We start from the raw sequence: 23746 nt of genomic DNA, 5'->3' as shown, positions 1-23746 counted from the left end.
TGGTTAAGTATGCAGTCCTTGAAATGGAGTTAGACACAAGTTCAAATCCTGGCTCTGCCATTTGCCAGCTGTGTGACCTTGAGCAACATAATGAATCTCAAATGTAAAACCAGGAGGGACAGAGCAACTTATTTAACAGTGTCCTTATAAGGTGCCATGGACTGAACTGGGTACCCACTCCTCCATGCATACGTTGAAGCCCTAACCTGCAGTGTGATGGTACCTGGAGGTGGGGCCTTTGGAAGGTAAACAGGTTGAGATAAGGTCATGAGGGTGGGGCTCTCAGGATGGGATTAGTGCCCTTACAAGAAGAGACACCAGGCAGCTATCTTCCTTTCTGTCTGCTCTATAAGGACACAGTGAGAAGGCCGCCATCTGTGAGTCAGGAAAAGGATCCTCACCAGGAACAAAATCCACTGGAACTTTGATCTTACAATTTCCAGCCTCCAGAACTGAGAGAGAGAAATGTCTGTGGTAATTTGTTATGGTGGCCCAAGCTAAGACATACAGATTGTGTGAAATGATGTAACAACCTGCACGGTGCCTGGCCCGTGGCAGGGCACTAAACAAAGGCGGTAGTGACAGGTGTGAAGAGGGTACAGAAGTCTCTCTGCACCAACATGAGAGTGACAATGGGGAAAGCAAGCCCTGGTCTTCCTCTTAACTCTTGTTTTCAACTTGCTCCTTGGACTGGCTCGGCGCAGAATTGTTCCAGGCCCTGAAGGCAAGCGAAGTGAGGGTAGCAGAGGACCCCCAACAGCCTGGCTCTAGGGCCAGCCCTGCAGCCCCACCTCCCACCTGCCAGGCAGCCAGCACAGGAGCCTCCTATGGCTGCTGGAGCAAATTACCACAGACTTAGTGGCTTCAAAGAACAGAAATGTATTCTCTCACATTTTGGAGGCCAGAAGAACTTTTTCTCAAGTTCCTTAACTAATTACACCTGCAAAAACCCTATTTCCAAACAAAGTCACGTTCTGAAGTTCCAGGTACACATGTATTGGGGAGGGGCACTATTCAGCCCAGTACAGCCGGGTACTTTTTCAAGCTTCAAGATGGACCCATCCTGCCTAGAGACCCTCATCTCTGTGGCTCAGACCTAGATGCCAGGGGACCTGTCAACACCTGTTTCTCGGTCAGCTCAGGGAGCAGCAAGAGAGGACGGGGTTTTAGGTACAGGAAGCAGACCCAGACGTCAGCTGTGCTGAGGGTGAGGCATTAGCGGATGTTTGGTAAACACGGGCTGGCTGCGGGGGGTGGGAAAATGGGGGTGTTTCATTTACACAAATCCGGGCCTGGGGCGTCGCAGAGCCGGGCTTGACCCTGTGGGTGTCAAGGGACAGCCCTGTGAAGGCTTCTGCCCAGCACGCAGAACTGCAAGGACCAGCGACCCCAACGCTGCCCAGAGGGAGGCACGTACATGTTCAGTCTGGACCACAGCTGGATCCTGGCAATTGTCCCTGCCTGACTGCATGCCACGCAGGGAGGCACCTAGACAGCAGTGATCCTGGCTCTTCTAGGAGACCCTAGGAGGGCCTCCGTTTCTCCATATACACAATGGGAGATCAAAAATAAACAAAAGCATGTGAAAAAAAAATTAAGATCACAGATTTTGTGGCGCTTTTAAGAAGTGTTCAATGCAAAGGATTATCTGAGAATTCTCTCATGCACACATAGCTCATTGGTCTTTTTAACGCACAAGCTGTTTCTACAGACAGCAACCTCAAGTGGCTGCTAAGGACCCCTTCTCCTTTCCTGACCTCAAGAGTAAGATATATGATGACAAGGAAAAGACAGATGCCACAAGTCACCCTTCCACTGCCTTCAATCGTGAGCACTTGCTGGGTGCCTGGCCCTGCCCTGGACATCTTCCTCTGTGGTTGCCTGTAGATACAAGGTCTTCAACTGTGGCAGCTCCAAGTGCTGACGTGGCCCCAGCATGAGGGGATGCCTGGGGCAGTGCACCCTCTCCATCAGGGCTCAGTTAAGCACAGGATTATGAAATTGAAAAGAAACTGGGATGGTCTGTCATTCTGGCAACATTTTAACGGTTGCTGTGATGCACAGTCATCCAGGCTGGTCAGCCATTAACAAAAAAGATGGTGTCAAAAGGGTTCTGTCCTGCCAAATGAGCACTGACCTCATCCTGCGGTCCTCTCTCCCCCTGGCCTTTCCCCAGGAAGTTTCTCCTTCCATGCTGTCCCTTCTCACCAAGCTTTCCAGTCCTAAGTGTCCAGTAAACTCCCATTTCCCCACATCCTCAACCCCATGCAATGCATACACACACACACCTGTGCACACGTGCGTGCACACACTCCATTAATGTGGCTCATAAAGCCTGGTGGGCTGTGTTGTACTGGTCAAAGGAAAAGATCTTTCTTAAGAGGGTACTTTAGGCTGAAGCCCCCTGCACACTCTGCACATCCATAGTTAGGTCTCCAAAGTCAATGATGTATGTATCTTCCTGGTGGTAGGCTTTTGAAACCTGGACCTAACAAGATGCAAACAGGTGAACAGTTTTAACGGATGACAGCTAAGCAGCATCGACGATATTATGAAGAGGATGCTAGTGAGTCAGACAACAGTTGCAAAAGATCAGGGGACATCATTAATAGGACAGATTATCTGACAGACAGAGCTAAATGCATATAAGTAGGATGTACAGCAAAATGGATTCAGTTAGGAGGACCACTGTAGGTATGTAATAGATGGTGTTAATATACTGTGGGTGGTTGTATCATGATATTGTTAACAGGATATTGGTGAGCTGTATAATAACTAGAGCTAATGAGAAGCACGTAGGACACAGAGGGCACTGGCTATAGCAAATAGTGAGCCATGTAATTTTACTTGAGGTTATTATGGCTGAGCAATTCTCTGAGCAATTACACTAATATGAAAGGACTAGAAAGGCAGAGGCTCAGGATACTGAAGGAAGAGACCATTAGCATGCAGGGCCATGAGAAGTCAAAGGATATGTCAAATTGGCTTTCTGGAAAGTGAAGGGATAATCAGAACAAGAAGCAGGTCTAATGAAAAACTTTGTTTAAAAAGTAATGCTGTAGAGGGGAGGCACCAAGGTGGCAGCGTAGAGAGACTCACAGCTCACCTCTCCCACAAACACACCAAGAATTATATGTACAAACCCACTGAATCGCACAGAACACCTACTGAACTCTGGCAGAGTGTCTCTCGCTTCAAAATACAGGAGTCTCACAAAATTCGGTAAAAGGAAAAAAAATTAATTAGGGACCAGTCCCACTGGGAGGGAGTGGCAAAAAGACACCCTCACACTGGGACACCCCCTGCCAGCCAGAAGGTCAGCAGGGACAGAAGCGGAGCTTCTGAGGCTTGAGGAGAAAGTAGCAGAACCTGGGGGACACCAGAGCAGGTGGCTGACATTCCTGCAGCTAAGGCAGGGACAAAGGCAGCGTCAACAAAGAGTTCTTTGTAAGCCCGCATAACAAGTGACTGACAACACCACAGAGGGCACGTCCCAGTGGACATCTCCTACAGAAGTATACTCAGTGACTCTTCTCAGCTGAAGTGCTCCAACCCTGCCTAATCACACCACAGCTCAGAAACGGGTCTAGAAGCCTCTTTTCCAGCAACAGGGGAGCAGACCCAGCCCCTGTCAAGGCTGTGACAACTGGAGAACGAAAAAGGAGGCCCCGCTCAACAAGAATCAAGGCAGGCTCCGATCACCATAGCACCAACCATACCCCTAATCAAAGGGATAACAGCCAACACACACAGAAGACGTGGCAGCCATCCATACTGAGAACAGCCCTCGCAGCAAAACTATTAGACGCACGCAGTCTACACAGGAGCGCTCCCACTTTAAATAAAAACAAACAAAAATAAAACAGCCCTTCAAGACCACAGTAGATAACTGACACTCCTAAATCCACAGGTCCATATTACCGAACTGTTTTCAGCAATTTCATACAAAATTTTTTTATTGTTTTATGAAGATGTTTTGTTTCTCAAGAAAAATCATGACTTGTGAAGGGTAGAGAAAGAGGGACTTGTATCTTTTGACTGGTAGGGAGAAGTTTTAGTAAATAAATAGTTTTTAAACAATTAATACTCTTTGTCTCATTATATATCCTGCCTTCCAGTTTGTATAAAATTTAAAAAGAAAAACAGCGTTTTGTATTTTCAGCATCAATTTTAAAATTAACATGAGAGTATATACGGATTCTTTTAATAAGGTTTAAGATATTTAATTTCAACTGACTTCTCAAACATCAAACAGCCTAGAAAGCAGTTGAAAAACATATTTAAAGTGTTCAGAGAAAACAACAGTCAACTAAGAATCCTAAATCCATCAAAGCTATCATTCAAAAAGTAAAGACAAAATAAAGACATTCCCAGATAAAGAAAACTGAGAGAATACACTGCTAGCAGACATACCTTATAAAAAATTCTGAGGCAGTTCTTAGGCTGGAAGCAAGTGACCTCAGGTGGTAATTGCAACCCATGTGAAAAAAAAAAAACTCAGTGCACAGGTGAAGGTAATTATGTGATTATAAAATAGAGTATTAATGTATATTTCTTCACCTTTCTTAACTGATTTGAAAACAACAACTGTCTAATAATAACAATAATCAGTATAGGTAGTTTATTAAATCCTCTTCTTTCTTTTCTATGTATCACTACTTCTCATTTGGATAAATTTATGGAAAGGATAAACTTAGTCAAGTTTATCATCTTCTGAAAATCAAACCAAGAAAACTCCCTTGATTCCATACTGTTACTGGTTACCTCTTTGACGTCTTCATCATGGAGGGAGTTAGTACAAGTAGTCCCTTCTTGCTTCCTCCACTCACTTCTCAGTCCACTTCAGTCAGCTTTTTGCTCACATCACCACCAAAACAGCTTCTAGGACAACTTAGAATAAATGGACAAGTTTCTAGAAACATACAGTCCACCAAAACTGAATCAAGAAGAAATAGATCACTTTAACAGACCCGATCACTAGAAGTGAAATAGAAGCAGCAATAAAAAAACTTCCCTGCAAACAGAAGTCCAGGACCAGATGGCTTCACTGGGGAATTCTATCAAACATACTAAGAAGAGCTCATACCAGTCCTTCTCAAAATCTTCCAAAAGACTGAAGAGGAGGAAACACTCCCAAACTCATTCTATGAAGCCACCATCACCCTGATACCAAAACCAGACAAAGATACCACCAAAAAAGAAAATTACAGGCCAATTTCACTGATGAATATAGACGCAAAAATCCTCAACAAAATATTAGCAAACAGAATCCAACAGCACATAGAAAAGATCATATACCACAATCAAGTCGGATTCATCCCAGGGTCACAAGGATGGTTCAACAAACAGAAATCAATCAACGTGACTCACCACATCAATGAGAGAAAGAACAAAAATCACATGATCATCTCCATGGATGCAGAAAAAGCATTTGATAAAATTCAACACCCATTTATGATAGAAACTCTAACCCAAGTGGGTATAGAGGAAACATATCTCAACATAATAAAAGCTATTTATGACAAACCTACAGCCAGCATAATGCTCCATGGTGCAAAGTTGAAAGCCTTCCTGCTAAAATCTGGAACAAGGACAAGGATGCCCACTCTTACCCACTTCTATTCAATACAGTATTGGAAGTCCCAGCCATAGCAATTAGACAAGACTAAGAAATAAAAGGGATCCAAATTGGAAGAAAAACGGTAAAATTGTCATTATATGCAGATGACATTATACTATATATAGAAAACCCTAAAGGCTCCACACAAAAACTACTAGAGCTGATACAAGAATTTGGCAAGGTAGCAATTTATGGTGAAAAATACGAAAATGAATATATGTATATTTATGTATGACTGAAGCATTATGCTGTCCACCAGAAACTGATACAACACTGTAACTTGTCTATACGTCAATAAATACATATATACATTAAGAGAAAAGCAACATTGTACAGCATAATGTTTCAGTCATCCATATACATACATACATATATTCCTTTTCAGATTCTTTTTCATTACAGGTTACTACAAGATCCTGCATACAGTTCCCTGTGCTATACAGTAGAAACTTGTTGTTTCTCTATGTTATACATAGCAGTTAGTATCTACAAATCTCAAACTCCCAATTTATCCCTTCCCATCTCCTTCCCCCTACCCTGGTAACTGATGCAACACTGTAAACTGACTATTCAATAAGAAAAAAACTGCACACAAAAACAGACACTAAAATAATACTAACACTTAAAAAAAATAACATGTAAAGTGATGCAACCACTGTGGAAAATTGTATGGAGGTTCCTCAAAAAATCAAACATAAAATTATCACACGTATAGCCAAGAGAATTAAAAGCAACAATCAGAAGAGAGATTTGTACACCCATGTTCACAGCAGCACTACTGACAACAGCCAAAAGGTAGAAGCAACCCAGGTGTCCACTGAGAGATGAATGGACACACAAAGTGTGGTATTTACATAAAATGCACTCATCAGCCTTAAAAAGGAAATTCTGACAAATGCTATATGATGAACCTTGAAGACATTATGCTAAATGAGATGAGCCAGTCACCAAAGGGCAAATACTGTATGATTTCCACTTATATAAGGAACCTAGAGTAGTCAGCTTCAGAGACACACAGGAGAGTGGTGGTTGCCAGGGGCTGGGAGGAGTGGAGAGTTAGTATTCTTATATGGGTACAGAGTTTCAGTTTTGCAAGGTGAAAAAAGTTCTGGACATGGACGGTGGTGGTGGTTGCCCAGTGATGTGAATGTACTTAGCACCACAGAACTGTACATTTAAAATGGTTAAGATGGTAAAGTCTATGTCATATATAATTTACCACAATAAAAAATTATGCTAAGTGAAAGAAGCCATCAACAAACTCATACATGTAGTGTTATTCCATTTATATAAACTGCAGACTGATTTATGGTAACAACAAGCAGGTCGGTGGTTGCCTGGGGCTGGAGCAGAGGGAGAAATAAGATTACAAAGAGGCACTAGGAATCTTTGGGGTTGATGGAAATGTTTTGCATCTTGATTATAGGAATGTGTTTCAGGGTATATACAACTGGAAAATGCATTAAATGGATATATTTTCTGTGCATAATTTTTTTCTCAAAGTTGTCATAAAAAATATTTTAAGGTAATACTGGAACATTAGCAAAGCACAGAGGTGCAGCACTCCACCGCACTGTCCTTGGCTATATATGCCCCGAAGTATTCAAACAAAGGAAGCAGGAAGGTCCAATTCATTTTTCCTATGATGGCAGGTCTTCCGTCCCTCAGCTCCCTCGGGGCAGGAGGACTTGCCATGTGTGGGGCCGAGCACTGGGCTCCTGACCCTGCTTTCTCCCACTGGGGCCTCTGAGGAGGACGGCGACCAGAGGAATGCTCTTAACCACTGCAGACACGTTCAGCAGCCGAATCAGCACAAACCCCTATCCGGGGAAGAGATCAATCCTTCCTAATGGGAGCAGAGTTAACTGAGCGACTGACTCGTACATGAGCTATCAATTACCCCATCAAAGGCCCGCCCTGCCGTCAGGCTGGGTGACCCTGCTGAGCCTGTGACTGCCATCCTGGTTCTACACGGGCTTTTTCAAAGCCCACATCCCACTGGTAACCATTTTTAGAAGAGAATGGCTGGTGACCAGCCTATGAACAAACTGTGCAGTGAAGCCCTCTTCTTACCCTTCCTTCCAGTCACCCAGCACTGACGTCCGTTCACAGGCGAGTAGTTTATGAAGAATATGCAATCTATTATGCAGTTTACAGAGAACACACAATCCTAGTGAATCCTCACAGCACCCTGAGGCAGAAATTGCTAACCTGTACTGATCTTCTTGCTTGAAGCTGTTCTGCCTCAAATGGGCCCAGAGTCCACATCCCAAGCTCACGGTGTCAGGTTGAATCCTACTCAGAGAACAGTCTGAAGGACTTCCACCTGCCCTTCAGTTTTATCTACAATCATCTATTGTTTATCTACCATTAACAATGCCCTGGCTTCCTCCCTCCATCCACCCAGGCAAGTTTTCCAGCCAGAGGCTCTGACACCCTGTTGCTTGCTGTGCCTCCGGCTCATTCACTGCTCAGTCGTCACCTTGCTGGGTCACCATTTTCCTGAGGGTTGAAGAACACCGTGACCCTCTCAGCTTGGCTCCTAGGTCCCTACAGCTGGACAGATGGACTCTCACTTTCTGGTCCCATGAAGCAGCAATGTCACCCAGCGACTCACAGCCACTCTAAGAAGGGATAAGAGGAGATTCCCATCCCGAGAGCCATCTGGCTACAAAGGAAGCAAGTCTCACCTCCCCAGACAAACTCGCCTTGGCTGGAGCCTAGTCTGCAAATGTAAAGGATGTATCACGATCGTTAAGTGCCACCAACATATCCATCCATATCCCTGGGGATGCAGATGCATGTGTATATATATATATGTATAGACATACACACACAGACACATATATATAAAACAGCCCACATCACCATCCTGGTGAAGACCAATGTGAGGCTGATGAATTTCAAACCTCCACAGAGAGCTTTTGTGAGTGGGCAGGCTCGGAGGACATCCAATGGGGAAACGGAATGAAGAGCATCTAGGAGCTGCTGCAGAAGAGAGAGTCAGAGGACATGGTGACATGGATTTGGGGGGGCCAAAGAATATATTCCCTCTCACTGACCCAGAGCACTGCCTCAGACAGCACCTGCAGGGCTGACATCAGCTGGCGCACATCACAGAGACACCTTATATTAACAGACTAATATGTTACCCTACTAATTAGCAAAAGCCACGGTCCCAGCCTCCCCTCCAGACCTGTCCTCTGACACAACATAGAAAGGGGTGACACAGACTGTTGTGGCACTCAGCCACCATCTCTCTGAACTGATTAGTCTGTGCCCATGTCTTCCCGTTTGTTAGATATTTTGAATACCAGCCCCACATCCTATGTATATATTGCTTTGGTGGCATTTTCTACTCAGAGGCCAGTGGAGGTGGAGTGTTCTTTTCCTTAGAGAGCCAGCTCGTGCATTAGGCTCCAGCCCTAGGGCGTTGGCTCAGGATCTGAGAAGCACGACTCCCCAGCCCTGGCGCGCCCCGCACCACTCCACCAGCTCCACTACTGTCATTTCATTAATTATTCAGAATGACTGCATGCACTGCTGCCTTCGTTAAAATAGCCCTCTCCTGACAGCACTTTGGCAATCCTCAGATCTGATGGGGGGAGTGAGAAGGTGGCCTGGTAGCATTATTTAAGTCTATGTTCCCTCGTAGCCCCAGCCTGGCGGTATGGTGGAGCCATTCATCAAATGGTCCTGAGCCTGCAGACCTGCCTTCAGAGCTAAACTTAGAGCTTTAATCTTAATAAAGCTATAGAGCAGGAGCCTTTTCCCATCCAAGAGCCACCTTATCAAAGGATACACAGTAAGAGCAAAGCTGTCCAGGCTTCGAAGCCTGTAAACTGCTGGGTCGATGTTCAAACCCATGGGAATATAGACAGAAGGTCTCAAACAGGTTTTTGCTACTTTAGGGTTAAAATAACAATTTCTTACCTTCATACAGTTTATAATCCCGGGCCTCAAACCCAGGTTTTGAGGCCTCAGTTTTTTTCAAAAAAAAAAAAATCCTGCAGAGCCTCTGACACAGGAGGTCCAGGTGGGCTTAAGATTTGCATTTCTTGCAAATCAAAACTACAATGAGGTATCACCTCACACCAGTCAGAATGGCCATCATTCAAAAATCCACAAATGACAAATGCTGGAGAGGCTGTGGAGAAAAGGGGAACCCTCCTTCACTGCTGGTGGGAATGCAGTTTGGTGCAGCCACTGTGGAAAACAGTATGGAGATTCCTCATAAGACTAGGAATAGACTTACCGTATGACCCAGGAATCCCACTCCTGGGCTTATACCCAGAAGGAACCCTACTTCAAAATGACACCTGCACCCCAATGTTCATAGCAGCACTATTTACAATAGCCAAGACATGGAAACAGCCTAAATGTCCATCAACAGATGACTGGATAAAGAAGATGTGGTATATTTATACAATGGAATACTATTCAGCCATAAAAACCGACAACATAATGCCATTTGCAGCAACATGGATGCTCCTGGAGAATGTCATTCTAAGTGAAGTAAGCCAGAAAGAGAAAGAAAAATACCATATGAGATCGCTCATATGTGGAATCTAAAAAAAAAAAAAAGCATAAATACAAAACAGAAAAAGACTCAGACATAGAATACAAACTTGTGGTTGCCAAGGGGGCAGAGGGTGGGAAGGGATAGACTGGGACTTCAAAATTGTAGAATAGATAAACAAGATTATACTGTATAGCACAGGGAAATATACACACAAGATCTTATGGTAGCTCACAGAGGAAAAAATGTGACAATGAATATATATATGTTCATGTATAACTGAAAAATTGTGCTCTACACTAGAAGTTCGACACAACATTGTAAAATGATTATAAATCAATAAAAAAATGTAAAAAAAAGATTTGCATTTCTAACGCGATCCCCAGGGATGTGGATGCTGCTGGTCCAAGAGCATCCTTTCAGGGACTTTGGGGGAATCTGTAGGAAGCTGAGGGAAGAGCTTCCTGCTGCCAGTTGTTCACACACTGACTGGGCTCGCTCTCTCGGAGCAGAGGGGACGACGGACAAGTGCAGAGCGTTACAGGGCACCAGGCACTTTGCTGCGTGCGCCCCACATCCTCCCAGCCACCTCATCAGAGAGGTATTATTAGCCCTACTATGTGGAAAAGGAAACTAAGGCTCTAAGAAGTTAGAGCAACTCTCTCCAGGCCTGATGCTAACTGGTCATCAGGCCACACTTGGAACTCAGGGCTGTGTGGCTCCAAGTGCACTTGGCCACCCAAGCTCCAGAAGCAGCACCTGGCCTGGGGGCATGTGGGAGATGGCCTCACACCAGGGCCCTGCCTCCTAGCCAGGCACCTTTCCTTTAAATCCTCTGCCTCCGAATCTCCTTTCATCCCTCTCCCTACGGCGCTAAGGAAACAGGAAGGGGGAAGCAGCACGTCGTATTTTCAGGCATCATCCGTCACTAAGTTGCCCAGTCACCTCATCTCCAGGGTCCTCATTTTCTCCGTCTCTGTAATGGGGGACAAGAAAGCCCAGATGAACGTGTTTATACTCTGAGTTATGGCGACTGCCTGATTTAGACAAGGGCCACTGAGGAGCTGTTCCCAGTGTGTGGATGGTCCTTTATTAAAATTATCGAGAGCCGTACTTATTTAGCTCCAGCCATGGGCTGAGCCTCTGCAGGGCATCCAGCAGAGAGACACAGAGGAAGAGGTGCCTCTGCCCACCCTCAGGGGGCTCCCTGCCATCCCAAGCAAGAGTCATTTGCTGGGCACTGTGTGCACACTGCAGCTGGCACCGACAGCAGTCTCTAATAAATCACATTGTTCACAGTCAATTTCGCATCCTGACGAAGCCCACCTGTGCTGTATTTGTCACCCTTCCCCACCTCGCAGCACAAGCCCTGCCTGCAGGCGCTTACTGAAGCACGCACTCCATAAAGCAAAGTCATTTCATGTGAAATTGAGGAAGTGGGGAGGGCAAGCCAGAGCCACTTCTTACCCTGACAGCATGAGTAGAAGGCGGTGCTGAGAAATACGTATTTTCTCTCTCTAAGGCCAAATCGGTGGGGATGAGGGGGGCTTGCTTCCCAGAAAACTGTCCCTGCAGTTGATGCCACAGCCCAAACCCAGCTACTGGGGCCAGAGGCTGTGCATCTGGAACACACTTCCCAGCTGTTTCTCTTCCTTAATCTGTGTTTTTAATGCAGCCGAATCAGGGCTGCGGGTTCATCGTCTATTCACCAGCATGCTAGTAACACGGTGGATGCTGCCTAGCAAATGAGCGCATGGAAACCGCTTCCCGCAAACAAAGGATGGGAGCGGTGCGGGGCAGGCTCCCTGTCACACAGCCCTGACAACCACTCACCCGCCTGGGCATTAATGAAGCACCTACTAGGTGCCCAGCATTTAGACAGGTAGCCTTGATATGTGTCACTCGAGCAGTCTGAGCCTTCATCGAGAGGCCTGTGGGAAGATGCCCCGGAAGGCCAAGAGCACGCTTGGGGCCCCCCGACTCTCTCTCACGTTGAGATTCGGTTCCAAGTCCACAACCAAACACACAGATAACGGGAGGCTTGGGGAAAACACAGACGACAGAGGCGAGGTTCTTAAACATCTGGGTCAGCTGGGATGATGGGCTGACTCTACCAGGGTCATTTCACTATGATAAAAACGGCTGAGCTTAATGGTTTTTGTTTTGTTTTCTAATCCAACTACGCAAATATGGGACGGCGGAGGTCAGGGAACCCCGTCACGGGAGGAGTGGCTGACACACTTGGCAACGTTTATCCGGAAGGGCAGAGACTCTGGAGAAGAAAGAATAACTACCTACAAACAGAACAGACTACCCTTTGGAAGAGGGGTGAGAAGACATCTGTGCACCCCAGAGAGGAAGCCGGGCGTGGGGAGCACACTCTGGGGGCAGAGGAGCGCTCCGGCAGCTGGAGCCCTCCACCACTGGCATGCGCTCAGGCTTGAAGAAGGAAGCAGCCTATTCAAACCACAGTAGCACAGGACACCTAGGCAGTCCCGGGCACCAGGCGAAGGCAGCACAGCGAGCGGCCAACTGCAGTGCCGGGGAGCCTGGGGCCCTTCCCTGCTAAAGCAGCATCAGCACTTCCGTGGGATGGGGCAAGGGCTCTTGGGTCACTGTTCTGGGGAGAGAAAAGAAACACAGAAGACCCCATAGGGCTCTCCCATCAAACCCACACACCCTGGAGGCCCAGGGCTCTGCTGAGGGTGAGCAGGGGCACAGAGCAGCCCTGCACCACAACTGCTCTTCCTCTGAGGGAGTTAAGGTTTTGGGCCATGTGGGAGCATGGGGTAAGCACAGTCACCTGGCTGTGTTCAGTAGCCATGGTTACTGCTGCTGTCATCCTCAGGCCACATGGCAAGCAGGGGCTAGTGAGGGGAATGTGCATTCAGCCTGAGCGGAAGAGAAAGCACACATAGGTGAGTGTGGACGTGGGCAAGGCTGACCAATTCCAGGCACCGTGTTTTACAAGAGACATTGTCACACAGAAGCCACTTCGACGAGGGTTGAGAAGGGCTTCTCAGGGTGGGCATGCTGATAAGTCAACGTTTAGCCTGGAGAAAAGCCATGAGGCCACGTGGAAAGAGAATTAATTAGACTTATTCTCCATCACGCCAGGAGACAGAACTGGGGCCAAGAGATGGAAGTTAGAGGCAGATTTTTGCACAACTACCAAAAGGAGCCTGTAAATACACAGACTCCCCAGGGAGGGGCACCTGGATTCCCATCCCTGTCATCTTTCCTATTGATGGCTGCCTCTGAGGGGCGGCGGGACCCCTGCAAGGCCCCTTCCAGCTCTTCGAGATTACAGTCCCGTAAAATTCAAGTCCTCAAATCATCTTCTCTGCCCCCTGCCCAGGAAAGGTACAAAGACGGAAGTTAGGCTCAAAGACCACAGTGGCTAGAAGCAGGGAAGAGGGGGGCATCTCATCTGGACAGGGGACAGAAGGCAGTGTTCCAGCAAACTGTGGAAATGTCACAAAATACGGCAGATTTTTTAGTGAGGTGCTTATGAAAGTATTTACCTGACATGTAAAGTGACTCAGACACTTTTCTGGACTCAGGTTATGGAGAAAGACATTTTTGTGAAGGTCCCATTTCTGAAGGAACACTGTGTTCCCCTCAGGCTACTGATTCTGGCCAATGGCCCTGAGGGTGGGTCCGCCCAGGACAACAGGCAGTACTGCCAGATGCTCTGAGCCCAGGCTTGGATTTGGCACCCCCTGCCAAGGGTCCCTTTCTGGCAACCCCGCTCACTTGGGCAGCCTGGATGTCCTGACCCCGTGCAAGCCTTTGCAAGGAGCAAACATTCAGCAATCTCACAGGGAGCTCACTTCCTCACCTGTCAATCTGCTCAGAATCAAACACATCGAACCAGTTTTCTACGGGGCAGAGAAGACAGAACAGGGCGCTGTTGAAGAGCAAGTCAAAGGCAGCCTGAACCTCTCAGGGATGTTAGGAACTAACTGACATTAGCTGTGGTGACCAGTAAGGTACTAGCACCCTTCCCTGCCTCCTCTGGGCTTCCTGCTCAGCCAGCAGCAGCGGTGGGAGGCTGGGGTCCTTCAGGGAAACTCCTCCCACCATTTACTCTCTTCCTGGTAGTCTTTACATGGGATTAACTGGTGGCCTCCAGGAAAGGGATCTCAGCTGCTGCAGCTCATGGCTGTGGTTGTCTGTGAGCTCAGAGCGCACTATTACACTCAGGACTCCTTGTAGAGTTCCCAGATGCTCCCTCAGTGTGCGTCAACCCGGTGTGGAACCAGCCCTCGGAGTGCTTTCTCGGGTTCTTCTCAAGTGACAGGGCAGTGTCTACGAGAATCAGCTCTATGGCGTGGATCTGGACTTCCCCTGCATCCGACCAGTCAGTCTACCCAGTTCTTCCTAACTTGTGTTCCAGCAATGGAGCTTGAAGTGATGGCGGAAGAAGGAATTGTGGTGGTCCCCCCTCCCAATCCCAGTGACATCCCTAGGCTGCTGGCCCCTTTCACTGCAGAGGCTCCACCTCCCTCTCTGAGGGAAGCTGCCATGTGCTCAGTTTGGGAAGATTTGGCGCCATTCTTGCTGTAAGGGCTGGGAAAGATCTGATCTGAAGACAAATTAATTGTCCTTGTGACCCATCATTCAACACTTACTGAGTTCCGACCACACACAGGGCACTGGGGTAAGTGCTGGGGATACTGGAGAGATGAGAAGGCTGACGTGCAGTTACTGATACAGGAATTACACATAAAAAGTCACGATCTCAGGGTGTTTCCTGATGTGCAAGGAGCTTTTGCTGTGCACTACACATAATTTCAAGGACTGGGTAAAATGGTAGAGGAAGAATGAGCCCCGGGGCTCCAAGAGCTCATTCCGGAGAAGGAGGACCCAGGGCACTGGGAGCCTGGCCGGGGAGGACGCAGGAGCAGATGGGGCCTGACTCGACCATCACCAGTGCATGAGCCGGGGGGGCCAGTCACGGCCAGCTATTCCACCCTTGTAAGTGCATACCTTCCAGTAACCTCCATCCTCTGGACAAACCCTCCCTCAGGGGAAGAAGGCCTGCCCTCCAGTGAGACTCATGTGCCCCCCAACAAGACTTAGGATGGATTGTGCAACACCCCCCCCAATTTTAAGCTGTTTGTTTTTTGACCAGGTAATGCACAATGTAAAGTTGAAACGTACCAAAGAGTAAGCACGGAAAAGTAAATCTCCGTCTCCCGACCCCCATGTCCAGTTCACCGAAGTTCTGTCCCTAGAAGCATCTGTTTCCAGTTCCTTGTTTATATTCCCAGAGATATTCTATGCACACAGAAGCATAAATACATATATATATATATATATATCCATACACACACATATACACATATGTACACACACATATATATTTAACATGGGCCAAGGGTGCTGAGTCAGTGGGGAGCCGGCCACAGGCAGGGACAGGTCAGGGGACAAGGTGCTGGGTCGGGAGCAGTCACCATGAGCACCCCAGAGGTCCCCATGCTGGGATCCACATCCCAAGAACACAGCAGGCACTGGGTTCCGCCCCCTGTGGCAGCTCGGTGTTCCACAGTTTCTGAATCTTTATTAAGTGAAGAAATCAAGACAAACTTCTTTACTACTGGTGTTGTAATCTCTGCAGGAGTTCTCAGTGAGCCAGGCAGGAAAGGCTGCACACTTGCGTTCTCACTCTGTATGGCCCTGCAGCCAGAGAGCTGGGCAAGACTTGATTTGCCTGCCTGCCCTCCCTCCCTCCCTCCTTTTCTTCCTTCTTTCCCTCTCTCTGCTCCCTTCCTTTCATTCATCTCCCTCCCCACCCCTTTTCCTTCTATCCATCCTGTCCACTGCCCACTTAATACTGAATTGTGGGGCAGACAAGGCTTTACTCCCTAAGCTTTCTCTCATGCAAATCTCCCAGGTGTAGCTGGGTGACTGATGTGTATCTAGATAGCATTTATTTCAGTTACTAATCCCACCCCCATCCTTGACAATTAGATCTTCCTTCAGCTCTGAACCAGTCACGATGGATGGAAGCAAGGATTATGCTAATTAGCCTCAGCCACATCATGCAACAGGCCTTGGGCCAGGGCTCTGGGCTGCTTGTGAACATCCCATCTCCTGCTCTATTAGCCCCTTCTCAGTTTCCCAACCAAACCCTAGCCAAGAGGCCACCAGAGGCAAGTCCAGATGCCTGCTTTATTACTGTGAAGCCCGAGTTTCCTATGCTCCTCTCAGAATGATCCAGGGCTGATCACTAAGCTTTTTTCCTTCCTCAATTCTGAGCAATTCTTACTGGAATGGGGGAGGAGGAGAAGAAGGGGAAGAACAGACTCCTTCCTGCTTCCAGTTCTTGTCAGTATCTCTCCAGCACAAGAAGGCAGCAGTGGTTCCAAATTCCAGCTTCTACTAACACTTTTCAACCTCAGCAGCACCTGCCTCCCTGAAGATCTAAGAACCAGCCACACAGCACCCCCTGGTCTGAGATTCAAGCATAAGCCAGAGGGCACCCCTCAGAGATCTGAGCACCAGCTACCAGGGGCCTCTTCTTTGAGCTCCCAGATTCTAGTGATGCCACCTCTTCCTTTGTATTTCCCCAGCCCCAGACCTGGTAACTGCTTCTTACAGGTGCTAGTATCTGGGTTACTTCAGCGTCCCCTTCTGCTCTTTCAACCTTCTAATATTTGTGTAATTCCCTGTATTAAATCCCTCTGTTTGAAATACCTAGCATGATCTCTGTTTTCCCGTAGACCTTGACCCTGTGCATCACTTAACTCCCAATTTTAGCCCAGAGCCTGATGAGTGTCCTCAGTGGTAGCACAAGGCTTAGGGAAGGAGAGGCAATAATTATGTGAAGTCTGGAGAGTTGAATGGAGGAGACTGCCATGCACAAAGGAGGGGCCCAGGACTTCGGGGGTTCATTCACCCTTTACAGAGGATCAGCTGGAGGGGTTCTCATCACAGTGCTCTTTCTCCCGTAGCCAGAATCATGATCTATTTTTCCTTTTAATTATTCCAGGCTCCATTGTGAGCTGGTTCCTCTCTCTCCCCAGAGATAAAATTGTATAGCTCTCAGGACACAGTTATCCAAGGCTTCCCAACATAACATTTAATTAGTAAAAAATTCATATAGTAATTATCTTCTTTCTCTTTCTGAATTTATGAGAATAAGTTAAAGAAACTATATTTGGTCCTCCTGGACAAACTAGAGAAGGAGTGTGCCGTGAAGCAAATAAGTTAGTAATAATAAGTAGGCTTGCCCAGTGCTCACATATCTCCGGTTCATTCCCTACCTTCTCCACTACCTTATAAGGAGTGAGAGGTTCAACGGCTTATCTTGTTTAAATTAGAAGCTTTACAGGAATATCCAGCTGATCTAGAGATCAAAAGTGCCTTTTGTCCAGAAACAAAAGCAAAAACGAACACATGGGACCTAATCAAACTTAAAAGCTCTTGCACAGCAAAGGAAACCATCAACAAAATGAAAAGACAACGTACGAACTGGGAGAAAATATTTGCAAATGATGTAACCGACAAGAAGCTAATTTCCAAAATACACAAACAGCTCATACAACTCAATTCAAAAAAAAAAAAAAAACCCAATCAAAAAATGGGCAGAAGGCTTAAATAGACATCTCTCCAAAAAAGACATCCAGATGGCCAGCAGGCACATGAAAAGATGCTCAACATCACTAATTATTAGAGAAATGCAAATGAAAACCATAATGAGGTATCACCTCATACCGGTCAGAATGCCTACTATCAAAAAGTCTATAAATAATAAATGCTGGAGAGAGTGTGGAGAAAAGGGTATCCTCCTATGCTGTTGGTAGGAATGTAAATTAGTGCAGCCACTATGGAAAACAACATAGTGATTCCTTAAAAAATGAAAAATAGAGCTACCATATGATCCAGAATTCCCACTTCTGGCCATATATCTGGAAAAGATGAAAATTCTGATTCAAAAAAATACATGCACCCCAATGTTCACAGCAGCACTATTTACAATGGCCAAGACATGGAAACAACACAAGTGCCCATCAACTGACAATTGGTTTAAGAAGATGTGGTATATTTACAGATACAGTGGAATGTTACTCATCTATAAAACAAAGAATGAAATACTGCCATTTGCAGCAACATGGTTAGACCTAGAGATTATCATACTAAGTGAAGTAAGTCAGACAAAGGTAAATATATCACTTATACGTGGAATCTAAAAAATAATAAAAAATAATACAAATGAATCTATATACAAAACAGAAATAGACTCACAGACATAGAAAACAAACTTATGGTTACCAAAGGGGAAAGTGATGGGAGGCAGGGATAAATTAGGAGTATGGGATTAACAGATACAAACTACTACACATAAAATAGATAAGCAACAAGGATTTACACATGGAACTATATTCAATATCTTATAATAGCCTATAATGGAAAATAATTTAAATATATATATATATATATATATATATATATGAATCACTTTGTTGTACAACTGAAACTAACACAGTATTTGTAAATCAACTATACTCCAATTAAAAAAAAATACCTTTTGTTCAAGAGCTTGTAAACATTCTAATAAGTCTGAGTTGTAGCTGAATCCCCTTAAATATATTTATAGTTGGCTAAATTTCAAAGCTGTGAATAAAAGGCCTTTGTATTATATTTGCCCTTTGAATAAAAAGAAAAAATAATCAGACTATGCGCTCTCCTTTGTTAAGCCCAAGAAGGCACCTGTAGTCCAACTCTTTTACGGAATCTTTAAAAATAAATTAAAAAAAAAATCCTCTCTACCTCTGAACTCTCTCTTGGATGAGGAAGCACAAAGCAGAAAGGAATAATATTATCTGCCAATTTCAGGAGCCAGAACTCTCAGCCCCAGAAAAGAGCCCTGCCCTTGGGCTCAGGAGTCCTGAGTTCCACCACATGTTAGCTACATATGGTAACTTCTCTGAACCTCTTGTTTTCTTTAAAACCAGAATCAAATCCCTATTCACAAAATGTATGAGAAGTAATCCACCTGATTCTCCATTCATTCAGTAGGATGCCTGAAGAGAGCAAAAGTCTGCCAAGAGTGTACTCAGACATCTCACAACCCTAAGTCCAAAAGGGTTTCCTTATGCCTAAACAATGCCATAGAACAACCAGTGTTTCTGACTTGTAGAGGGATTGAAGGCACAAACCCTGAATGTACTCTGCCTGCATATTTTGCCATTTTGTTGTTTGAAACCCCAAATACATTGCTGCTATTTAAACCTACCACCTTTTTAGCACTGCTGGTTGTCAACAGCACGATTTCTGTAACACCAACTTGGATCCCTATGCCCAATATTCCAACATTCTGCTTTTCCATTTCCCATAAGCCAGACAAGCTGGTTGACAGCACATATGACAGGTCAAAGTCATTTGTGACTCTGACCCCCATGTGGCCACTGTCAGAGACAAGGAACCTGAGGCAGCCACCTTTCAGACACATGGGCTGTGTGGATGGCATCAAGAAGCCCATCCTCATAACTGGAAAACAAATGCGCTACCTGCATCCCAGTCTCTGAAGGTCATATTTGTACACAAAGGTCTACCATGGCCACGGTGAGTTTGCCTCCAGCACTACCCATCATCACCGTACTCAGTGTGGCCAGCACTGCTGGCTGCATCTGACCCACTCAGGACTACCTAGGTTACTCTTTGGGAGCCGATGTGAATCCATGGCTTGTTTTATGAATTCCTTTGCAATTATGCCATGCTTAGACTCCTGGAAATGAGTCTATATTCCCAAGCCCACTTAGACATGGGGAAAGGGGACCCCTGTGTATGCTGGTGGTCAGAGGACACCCTGAATGGGATTCTAAACACCACTGAAGACAGACATGTGTCTGAGGATAATCCCTGTGTACTACATACTAGAGCTGAACATATAGCCAAATATATGCTAAATCTCCCTTCTACCCTCCTCAAGTATTTAAATGGCTAAGGCCAAGATTATACAGTTGGGCTTATTCCAAGGACTTAAATTACTGCAAGCTCTTTTTATATTCCCCAATTGGGTTATTTAACACAAAATTCCACGGTGGTAGATGTCTGAGTCTGAATAAATTATAGAATCACTATGCTGGGAATGGTCTGTTTTAACAAGGCTCAATTCTGGTGTCTCTTTAACTGAACCACAAATTCCCTGAGCATTTCTGCATGCAGGCATGTTAATTCAAACGTCTGTAATACAACCAGTTTTTGCATTTTGCTTAATGCACCTTCAGACCTCCGTGAAATCTGACAATTAATCCTGCATTTTGTATTAACACACATGCAATTCGTACAGCCATTAATTTCTCTATAGAATAAATCCTCACTTGGAGGAAAAAAAAACCTGCTGGCGAATGCATATGGTAGTGTGCATAATCAATTAGTCTGTGGCGTTTTAACACTAAGTGTATACAGATTTAGGGTCTTGGGAGAATAAGTAAATAGCACTGGATAAACAAACTAGATATTGAGGGTAAGACTGAAGATCTTTACCAAGGAGCAATGAACACAGAGCAGTGCAATGACAGCAGAAAAAAACACACACTGCCAAGATGGGGGGAACAATTTCCCCACCACCAGCCCCACCAAGTACACGGTCCGGGGAGGAAGGGCCTGAATAATAAACGCATGGCTTCAAGTCTCCTCAGCCAAACATGCACTATGTTCACAGCAGTCCTCTGAGGATCAGCAGAGCAGCGCTCAATTTGCTTGAATGTTTTTATCTTCATTTGCCCTGCAGACTGCCCACCAACCCTGTAGCACTGGTTCAGATGGTTGATGCCACACATGCACCAAGAGGGGATAAAAAGTTTTATTACTCACATAATGAAGACTTCCAGGGAGAGCTGGCACTCAAGCCATTCTGAATTGGCTTGGCCAAAAGGAGGGGCAGATGGCTTTGGTTTTTGGGGTGGGGGTTGGAGGCAGACCCAGGGTGAGCAGTAGCTGGGTTTGCATGGTTTGAACTTGCCATTCTCACCCAGGGAAGGAGAGAGTCCATTTTCTTGTTGGCTTGACCAGAGATGAGACCCAAGGGGATGAAGGAGTGTGGGGCCTGAATGCCATCAGCAGTCAAACATCAAAAAAGGAGCCAGCCTATTATGTATAAAATAAGCTACAAGGATATATTATACAACATGGAGGATATAGCCAATAATTTATAATAACTATAACTTTCTCTTATATAGTTATAAAAACTATAAATATATAACTTTTTAAAATTGTGAACCACTATATTATACACCTGTAACTTATATGATACTATACATCAACCATACCTCAATAAAAAAAAAGTCACAGGCAACAGCATTTAAACCAATAAAGTTAGAACACTTCCTCACATCATACACAAAAATAAACTCAAAATGGCTTAAAGACTTAAACGTAAGACAAGACATGACAAACCTCCTAGAAGAAAAGATAGGCAAACAGTCTGACATAATCTTAACAATGTTCTCCTAGGGCAGTCTACCCAGGTAATAGAAATAAAAGCAAAAATAAACAAATGGGACCTAATTAAATTTATAAGCTTTTGCACAGCAAAGGAAACTATAAGTAAAATAAAACTACAACCTATGGAATGGGAGAAAATATTTGCAAGTAATGTGACTGACAAAAGGTTTAATTTCCAGAATATATAAACAGCTCACACAACTTAACAACAAAAACAAACACCCAAAAGTGAGCAGACGACCTAAACAAGCAATTCTCCAATGAAGACATACAAATGGCCAATAGGAACATGAAAAAAAATGTTCAGTATCACTAACTATCAGAGAAATGCAAATCAAAACTACAATGAGGTATCACCTCACACCAGTCAGAACGGCCATTATTCAAAAGTCCACAAATGATAAATGCTGGAGAAGGTATGGAGGAAAAAGAGCCCTCCTGCACAGTTGGTAGGAATGTAGTTTGGTGAAACCATTATGGAAAACAGTATGGAGATTCCTCAAAAAACTAAAAATAGACTTACCATATGATCCAGCAATCCCACTCCTGGGCATATATCTGGAAGGAACTCCAATTCGAAAAGATACACACACCCCAAGGTTCACAGCAGCACTATATACAATAGCCAAGACATGGGAACAACCTAAATGTCCATCAACAGATGACTGGATAAAGAAGTTGTGGTATATTTATACAATGGAATACTACTCAGCCATAAAAAAGAATAAAATAATGCCACTTGCAGCAACATGGATGGACCTACAGATCGTCATTCTAAGTGAAGTAAGTCAGAAAGAGAAAGAAAAATACCATATGATATCACTAATATGTGGAATCCAAAAAAAGAAAAAAAAGAGGACACTAATGAACTCATTTACAAAACAGAAATAGTCTCGCAGACACAGTAAACAATCTTATGGTTACCGGGAAAAAGGGGGTGGGAAGGGATAAATTTGGGAGTTTGAGACTTAGAAATGTTGGCCATTATATATAAAAACAGATTAAAAAAACAAATTCCTTCTGTATAGTGCAGGGAACTATATTCAGTATCTTGTAGCAATCTTTAGTGAAAAAGAGTATGAAAACAAATACATGTATGTATGTGCATGACTGGGACATTGTGCTGTATGCCAGAAATTGAAACATTGTAACTGACTATACTTCAATTTAAAAAAATGTCACAGGGATATAATGTATAACACAGGGAATATAGTCAATAATATAATAATTTTGTATGCTGCATAATCTATAAAGACATCAAATCACTATGTTGTATGCCTAAAAACAATATAATAATGTAAGTCAACTATACTTCAATTTAAAGAAAAAAGAAGAAAAGAGAGGCAGAGTATTTAGTATAATCTTCCTACTTTTGAGCTGTCATTGAGGAATTTAAAACCTTACTCTGAAATTTATCTACTGCTTGACTCAATCTACTTAAAAATCTCTCATCAGTAAAAGTTGTATCACATTTAAAATAACTGATGTCACACATATCAAAGGAAACTGGCCCAGTGCCTGCATATAAGTGATGCTCAGTAATTGTTTCTGAACCTCAATCTGGAAATCGAAGGGAAAAAAAATTTTGCTTCCTTCATACAGTTCTATCTCTACTCTTTGCAGGGCTAGGGGGTGGAGAGTGTAATTAGGTTTGTTTGTTTGTTTATTTTAATGGAGGTACTGGGGATTGAACCCAGATCTCATGCATGCTAAGCCACACACTCTACCACTGAGCTATACCCTCCCCTAAGATTCCTGAAACTATTTACCAGTGATATTGGGATAAGGGGTGAGAAAAGGAGGGTGGAAGGGGTTATAAGGCTGGTGGTGGTGGGAGTAGCTGGGAAGGTGGTGGTCAGGGCACTGCAGAGGGTGATTCTCCCCAAATGTGCCACAGACCATGTCTATCTGAAGCATCTCTGCTGGTCACAGTGGCAGGTAGGTGTCCCGACTAGTTAAAGGACAACTTACTCAGTGCAGTGGGTAAGGACTTGGCATTACAGGCTGAATTGTGTCCCCCACTCAAAAGATATGCTTAAAAGCCACCTTACCCAGTGTGGTAGGTAAGGACAGAAAATGGTTTTAAAGGTTAAACTGTGTCCCCTCAAAAGACATGCTTAAAGGCCACCTTACCCAGTGTGGTAGGTAAG

The 23746-nt window shown here is 44.8% G+C and overlaps 1 protein-coding gene across 16 annotated transcripts in view; it reads right to left on the bottom strand.

The window, feature by feature from the left end:
* The window catches only part of HHAT (hedgehog acyltransferase), a 282686-nt gene that overhangs the window by 5203 nt on the left and 253737 nt on the right, over positions 1-23746 (bottom strand). Inside the window, exon 11 of one of the 16 annotated variants that reach the window (XR_004314463.1) lies at positions 4178-4890. The exons of 8 other annotated variants lie outside the window; for them this stretch is intronic. Coding sequence is in view for 3 of the 8 variants with exons in the window: in XM_032466404.1 (XP_032322295.1) it covers positions 11081-11115 (35 nt within the window). In the remaining 5 variants the exon portion in view is untranslated. Of the gene's footprint in view, positions 1-4177; positions 4891-11040; positions 11116-20936; positions 21240-23746 lie in introns of those variants that run through there. 7 more of the 16 variants (XM_032466410.1, XM_032466405.1, XM_032466404.1 and 4 more) reach the window with 7 other exon arrangements.

The sequence above is a fragment of the Camelus ferus genome, chromosome 23 (genome assembly GCF_009834535.1).
Source record: "Camelus ferus isolate YT-003-E chromosome 23, BCGSAC_Cfer_1.0, whole genome shotgun sequence".
Classification (NCBI taxonomy): Eukaryota; Metazoa; Chordata; class Mammalia; order Artiodactyla; family Camelidae; genus Camelus; species Camelus ferus.
Note: the sequence above shows the minus strand (reverse complement) of the source record. Positions and strands in the feature narration are given on the sequence as shown.